Source organism: Haplochromis burtoni, unplaced genomic scaffold (genome assembly GCF_018398535.1).
Source record: "Haplochromis burtoni strain Fernald_Lab_line unplaced genomic scaffold, NCSU_Asbu1 Contig_102, whole genome shotgun sequence".
In the NCBI taxonomy this organism is placed as follows: domain Eukaryota; kingdom Metazoa; phylum Chordata; class Actinopteri; order Cichliformes; family Cichlidae; genus Haplochromis; species Haplochromis burtoni.
This window is the reverse complement of record NW_024582463.1, coordinates 310-7873: the sequence shown is the minus strand read 5'-3', so window position 1 is coordinate 7873 and position 7564 is coordinate 310. Positions and strand designations below refer to the sequence as shown.

At 41.2% G+C, this 7564-nt stretch overlaps 1 protein-coding gene across 1 annotated transcript; it reads left to right on the top strand.

Annotated features, from left to right (window-relative positions):
* Nucleotides 1-7206, top strand: lgi2a (leucine-rich repeat LGI family, member 2a). The gene is made up of 8 exons (XM_005927669.3): nucleotides 1-907; nucleotides 1150-1221; nucleotides 2012-2083; nucleotides 3894-3965; nucleotides 4046-4117; nucleotides 4219-4388; nucleotides 4543-4707; nucleotides 5004-7206. Exons 1-8 carry the CDS (start codon nucleotides 645-647, stop codon nucleotides 5819-5821), a joined length of 1704 nt encoding a protein of 567 aa, XP_005927731.1. The 5' UTR covers nucleotides 1-644; the 3' UTR covers nucleotides 5822-7206.
* Nucleotides 7207-7564: the final 358 nt, after the last annotated feature.

Here is a 7564-nt window from a genome sequence, read left to right as displayed (position 1 = left end):
GTCCAGATATTTTAAAAAGCCGCTGTTTACTCGGGATTTGCTCAGTGTTTCCTTTACAGCCTGTGCAGGATGGCTGCAGGGCGCTGGAGGAGGCGCTGTCCTTGGTGCTGCAATTATGCGCCTCTGACCTTCTATATGAAGGAAGCATCTACAGCTTACGGTATGCCGACATTATATAACATCCTACGTGTGAGTCAAATGGTTTGACTTCGTGTTATTCAGACTGAGCAGCCAGCTGTGTTTAAATACTGCCAGAAATAACACAAAGAACATTCAAATTACGTGTAAACTGGCAACAAAATGCACTTGGGCATAAACATGACGCTCGAAATTAATTTCTGAAATCTATAATTAGCGTGCTTGTTTGGAGATAATAATACACCACAGCTCCATAAACTACACCTATCTTCAAAAAAATAAAAAGGCAAGCGACGCTGACCACATATGAAACGTTGGGGGCAAAAACAGATCAGCTCAGAAGAGACGTGGTGGTCACAAGCTGACTAATAACGTCTAATCAATTCCCGCGTGTGGCTGTTTAACCAACAGTTACCAGACTGGCGCGCTGACTTAATAAATATTTAAAGTGGACGGAGGGGAGCCGCAGCTGATTTGCTGATGTCAGGGAGCCAGTGCAGCATTTCATGGTGCAGGGTGGAAACGCGCGCTGCCATCTGCCTCGATCCGTGCTCTCTGCAACCCTCACACATGAAAGCCCGACAGGAAAGATGCCGCCAGCTCTCAACATTTGGGCATTGTTCCTCGTGTCGCTGTGCTGCCTGTGTCAGCCGGGTCATTTAAAAAAGCCTTTCCGATGCCCTTCAACATGCAGCTGCTCCAAGGAGTCCATCATCTGCGTCGGGTCCTCCTATATCCCAAGAATGACCCCCAACGAAATCACTTCTTTGTGAGTAGATGGCCTGGACTGTATAGATGTATGTTTTAAATGGAACAGTACGTTTTCCGCAGTGCATACATGCAATATATGCTCGAGCCACAGCCTCAAGTATGATTCTATAGCTGTGCGCATTTTATAACACCCTATAAAATAAGAGCTGATCGCAAAAAGCAATGCAGTGTTTTTCTCCCTGTTTCCTCGCCGATCACTTTTCAGCATTTTACTTTCTCCTGCTTGCTCCTTGTTTTTAGGAGTATCGTGAATGGGACTTTCAGCGAGGTCAAAGAGGCGATGTTTTCCCACATACCATCTCTCCAGCTATTGTAAGGATACTTTGCCAGCCTTTGATACTTCTAAAATGATTTGATTGGTTGACATTTTTAAGTAAAGGTTCTTATCAGGCAGATTTCAAATTAGTTACTTTTAGTACATAAAGCATCAGTTTCAAATGTTGGGCATTAAAATGGCAGATGCATCATTATGTGAGGCCAATAATGGAGTCACGACGGTCATTATACATAAAGCATTGGTTATAGCAGCACGAATCAAATGAGGCATTTATGCTTCTGTAGCACATGGGGTATTACTTTAGTGGAGATAAAGTAATGATTTATAAAGTCTGTTTGGTGCATGGTTAAGCTTTTTAGCAGCCGGGGCTTTTTAAATGGTGCACACCTGGAAATAAATAATGGAAACCCAAATCTGAGCTTTTAGTGCTGCCCAGTACCTACAGTGTGCTCAACCATCAGTCTGCTTTGTTACAACACAAGTGACAGCTGTGATGTCAGCCTAAACAAAGGCGTGGCACTAGCCAAAGTCATCATACACAATAATTCTCAGCTGAATACTTTATTTGGTAAGATGTAGGGTGTTTTTTTTTTCAGTAAAACATTGAATTCAAATGACAAGAGGCCATAAAATATGATAATATAATAACTAATTTAACTCAATTTTGTTTGGACATTGCTTTAATAATTGTGCTTACAGCATTTGGCTCTGCTTTTGGAAGCTGAAACATTTTAATCTGTTCTGTGTTTTAGAGAAAAGCCTGAAGCGTTGCATTTCTGCAGTTGGCTGCACTGTAATTGATGTATGCTCATTTTTTTTTTGCAGGCTTCTGAATTCCAATTCCCTGACAACTGTAAGAGATGATGCATTCTCAGGGCTACCACATCTGGAGTACCTGTGAGTTTCTTTGTTTGTTTGTTTTTTAATGAAAGTAGTTTAAAGAAAATAACTGAATATTCAGTTCTCTACATCAGTTTGGTGAAAATAGACTTGCGAGGTTGTTTTAATGGGAATGAGGCTTTTCTGTTGGATGCTGGCATTTTTCCAGCGGGGTAGGCAGTTGTTGGTTACACGCCCTCTAGTGGTTCCAGTACAACTAGAAAACAATCTTTGTTTCTCTTTTCATTCATCACACCAAAGTACACCAGCTTCTTTACTGGGTACACCCCCCCCCTCCCAAAAGATGCTCTATTGGACTGAGACCTCGTGATTGTGGAGGCCATTTGAGAACTGTGAACTTATTGTCACGTTCAAGAAACCAGTTTGCGATCATTTGAGTTTTGTGACATGGCGAATTAGCCTACTGGAAGCAGCCTTCAGAAGATGGTACACTGTAGTCAAAAAGGGATGCGCATGGTCAGCAACAATACTCAGGTAGGCTGTGATGTTTAGATGATGTGGCTCAAAGTGTGCCAAGAAAATATCCTGAACCGTTAACATAAGGAAGGATGGAACCATGTTTTCATCTGCTTACACATTCTGATCCTAGTATCCAAATGTTAAAGCAGAAGGTGAGACTTATCAGACCAGGCATCGTTTTTCCTGTCTTCTGCTGTCCATTTTTGGTGAGCCCCTGTCATTGTAGCCTCAGTTTCCCGTTCCTCTCAGCTGACAGAGCGGCACTAGGTGTGGTCTTCTGCAGTTGTCCGCTTCAAGGTTCAGCAACTTGTGTGTTCAGAGATGGTCTTCCTCACACATCGGTTTAACCTGTTGTTATTAGAGTTTCTATTACCTTCCTATCAACATTAAGCAGTCTAGCCCTTCTCTGACCTTTGGCAGCAAAAAGGCATTTCTACCCAAAGAACCCCTGCTCATCCCAGCAGATCAGCAGTTTCTGAAATACTCCACAACCATGCCACATTCAAATCCCCTTTCTTCCCCATTTTGATGCTCAGCTTGATTTTCGGAAAGTCGCCTTGACCATGTCTATGTGCATAAATGCATTGAGTAGCTGCCATATGATAGTGGAACAAGTGTACCTAAAACGTGACTGGTGAGTCTATATGCACATATTCTAAAGTCTTGCAAATAACAAAATAAACAAAGCCTTTCACTGAACCATTGCCCCAGAATAAATACATGTGACTGTAGCATCAAGTCATTGCTATTTAACAGAAACATCAAATACAAGGGTAGCTATGATCACAATCAGCTCTTACACAACTTTTACAAACATTATGGTATAAATTGACTCTGGAAAGCTCACCAGATTCAGTACAATGTCAGAAATATTCTTTCTGAAACTGAGATAGCAAGAATATAGAAAGTGCGCTCAACATTCCCCCAACAGGCCTCCAGTTATATATTGTCTTGTTTGTTTTCAAATTGTTTGATTAATGTAAAAAAAGACAATATGTACATTATATAAAGTGTGTGTAGCTGCTTTTTTGAACCTTCTTTTAATTGGTAACTGTAGCTAGGGAGGCAGAGCAGCTCCAGTCTGCATGCCAAATATTCTTGGGCAAGATACTCAAGTTCCTCTCGGTTGTATCCATCAGTGTCAGTGTTTGATAGAAAACACATCAATAGAAAAAGCACAGAAAAAAGTCCTGGTCTGAATTAGACAGGTTTCAAGGATTTCGAGTGCTCAGGTAGAATAGAAAAGTGCTGTACAAGAACCAGTCCACTTACCATTTGGTTTACTAGCTGGCAAAATGTTGAAATTGATCAAAAATATACTTTTCTTTTTCTTCTTGTTGATCCACAGATTCATTGAGAGTAACAAACTAGAGACTACATCAAAATATGCCTTCAGAGGACTCAGGGACCTGACTCACTTGTATGTTCCAGTGACTGAAAATACAACTGATGCATGATTTAATGATGTCTCTTTTCATAATCAACTGCATTTGTTTCCAGGTCTTTGGCAAACAATAACATTAAAGCCTTGCCCAGGGACCTCTTCATTGACCTTGACTCCCTTATAGAGCTGTGAGTTTGTACATAGTAATAGGTAAATAGCGTACTGTGTAATTCTTGCAGTCTGTCTTTCTCCCTGTTCAGCTGTGAAATACAATATTCTCTTTCTGCAGGGACCTGCGAGGCAATGCCTTTGAATGTGACTGCAGAGCCAAGTGGCTTATGACGTGGTTAAAGAACACCAATGCCACAGTGTCAGATGCTGTGTGTGCTGGACCAGAGGACATGAAGGGCAAGCGCCTCAATGATATGACCAGCCTGCAGAATGAGTGTGTCTCCACAGGTGAGAAACACCTGAGCCAGCTGCCCTTCTCTCATGTCCAGCTGAGATCAGGATCAGAGGACTCAGCAGTCATTCTAAGAAGTGTAGAGGTTATTCATTTAACGTGGCTTTGTTGGTTTGTGTAAAATACATTTCCCAATGTTCCTTTCCACAGATTTCATCCTTCATCAGTCTGTTGCCTCAGAATCGTTGTCTGTTGACACATTCAGCTATAAGAATGATGTCTACGTGGCCATTTCTGCTCCCAGCACAGAGAGCTGTATGATTTTCCAGTGGGACCACATAGAAATGAACTTCAGGACTTATGATAACATCACAGGTAAAGTTTGATTTCGCCTTCTGCAGGAAATGTGTCCCAACTTACGACATAACTGGAAACCCCTCTTGATCCTGCAGCTCAACCTTCTAACCGTTTAAGTCCTTGAAGGCTGTGTCGACCCAACGTGTAGTTACATCTCTCAGGAGGTGCATGTCAGTTTACGTGGAAGGTTAGGTGAAGGGTTAAAGGGCGTTTCCAGTGACACTGTAAGTTAGGAAGTCTAAATCACAAACAAACACTCCCAGAATGCTTCCAGTTTCATTCTCACGCGATTCATGTGTTTCTCTGCCCTTTAGGTCAGTCCATTGTGGGGTGCAAATCTGTCATCATCGAAAATGAGGTGTTTGTCATTGTGGCTCAGCTGTTTGGTGGTTCCCACATTTACAAGTTTGATGACGACCAAAGCAGGTTCAATAAGTTCCAGGATATCGAGGTGTCCAAGATCTCTAAGCCCAATGATATTGAGGCCTTCCAGATTGGCTCTGATTGGTTCTTTGTGATTGCTGACAGCTCAAAAGCCGGCCTCTCCACCCTCTACAAGTGGAATGATAATGGCTTTTATTCGTACCAGTCACTGCACGAGTGGTACCGCGACACGGATGTAGAGTTTCTCGACTTGGATGGGAAAGCTCACCTTATTCTAGCGAGCCGCTCACAGGTTCCAGTGATCTACCAGTGGAGCCGGAGCAACCAGAAGTTCATCCTGCAGGGTGAGATCCCCAACATGGAGGATGTAGTGGTTGTGAAACACTTCCGGATCAAGGAGGAGCTCTACCTGGCTATGACGCGGTATATCGGTGATTCCAAAGTTCTGCGTTGGGGCACCAAACAGTTTGCTGAGATCCAAGCTTTGCCCTCTCGAGGCTCCATGATTCTCCAGCCGTTCTCTTTCAAGGAACGTTACTATCTGGCTCTGGGAAGCGACTACACCTTCTCACAGATCTACCTGTGGGATGAGGACAACAAAATCTTTGACCGCTTTAAGGAGGTGTACATCCAGGCCCCACGCTCTTTCACCGTGGTATCTACCGACCGCAGGGACTTTATTTTTTCCTCGAGTTTCAAGGGAAACACGCAGATCTTTGAGCACATCATCATTGACCTGAGCTTGTGAGGGGCTGTGCCTTATTGTCCCTTCTGAAATCAAATGTCTTCCACTTGAAAGACAAATTCAAGAAGGAAACAAAAGAGAAAGAACTTTATAAACTGTTAAATATCCACACCTTCATAGTTTTCACTCACAAAGTAGAGCGGGGTCAAGATGTAACGTGACTATTTCTGAATGGCCTTGCACTCATGGATCCTCAGACTTTCTGAAGTACTACCCTTTCATAACTACTACTATTCTCTTAAAAATACCACTGAAGTTTATGACGGGTTAAAAAAGAGACATTTAATTGAATCTATTTGGATTTCTCTTTTTTTTTTGTTTAATATCTTTCTCTCAGTAGTTTTATGCAGCTAAAAATACATCAGGACCTGAATGAACGTAACAAATTTATTCTGATTTGTGGTGACTGATGATGGATTGATTGATTTTTGCCACCTACCTGTATCCTCATACCCTGTGGTAACGTACAGTACCTTGCCTTATCAACACTGGGGTCTTTTGTTTGATGGTTACACAGCGCCTCCTTCTGGCCGTGATGAAGTACCACACCCCTCTGCTCTTTCCATTACAGGGAATGTCTAGAAAGCACAAACCTTTAATTAACTTAGCTGAGATCATAGAGTGTAGCTGTTTGTTGGAAGGTGTCTTTGTAGATGCTGTAGATTATAATGCATACAGTAGGAAGCAGTGGTTTGTTGTTACAGTTAGTAAAATATCCAGGACATGACCTTATACAAATTCATTAACGGAGAATCAGAATCAGAATCGTGTTTATTGGCCAAGTATATGTGCAGACACATACAGGGAAACACAACAGAGAATCGCCATTTAGATACAGCTTCTACATCTGCTGTAATATAAGTACAGATAAACTTTATCAGTATTGCAAAGGAGCTGTGTTTAGATGATGTCAGGGAAAATAAATGTCCTGATATGTTTAAAAAAAACAGTTTTGCCCAATTAACAATTTTTTTTACTAACATCTGAAGTCAGAAGAATCAGAGGCCAAATTTGTATGACCACAAGGAAGGAAAATAAATGTACATGTAAATATATCTTCAAGCTTTCAAATTTTTATTCTGCTTTTGGAAATGCTGAATGTTGACAAGCTCCAAAATGTACATAAACCAAGGATTGTAATGTCACCACCTGTTTGAATGGACCTTTGCACTTAAAAAACTCAAATGTTACTGCAGCCTGCAAGAGCATGACATTCAAAAAAAGGGTGTTTGCCAAATTCTTTTTAGATAAACCTAACAAAGACTAAAAGTGCTTCTAGGTTAACAATATGCAAGCGTTACAATTCTTTTGTATGATTTTGTTTAAGCCTAATGAATGTTCCTCTTAAAAATATGATGTAATGTCAAAATAAATCTGTGAAAACATGACTTCTGAATGTGTTTTGTGTTGAGTGATAATCCGGATTATGGTTATAATTCGAGTTTATTTGTCTCAGTGTAGTGATTAATCCCTGACACTGATCATTAAAAATAAAACTTCCCTTCTTTCCTTAAAAAAACCCCCCCAAAACCCAAAAATGGACATTATGATTGTAAAGTTGCACAAAGAAAGAAGAAACATTCAGTACTGTCTGGTGTTTGAATGGTCACAGATCCAAAAGTGTAAAACCTGATAATGTGCGGTCCGTATGCAATCTGACCAGCACTAAAATCTCACCATTATATTCTGCCGTTCACATGTCAGTATTTCAGACACTCAAACACTTAAACACCTCAAACCCACTGT

Coding starts and splice junctions, on each gene's coding strand:
- lgi2a (XM_005927669.3), top strand. CDS start 645: ATGGTGCAGGGTGGAAACGCGCGCTGCCATCTGCCTCGATCCGTGCTC. Junction 908..1,149: donor CCCAACGAAATCACTTCTTT/GTGAGTAGATGG, acceptor CCTTGTTTTTAG/GAGTATCGTGAATGGGACTT. Junction 2,084..3,893: donor CTACCACATCTGGAGTACCT/GTGAGTTTCTTT, acceptor GTTGATCCACAG/ATTCATTGAGAGTAACAAAC.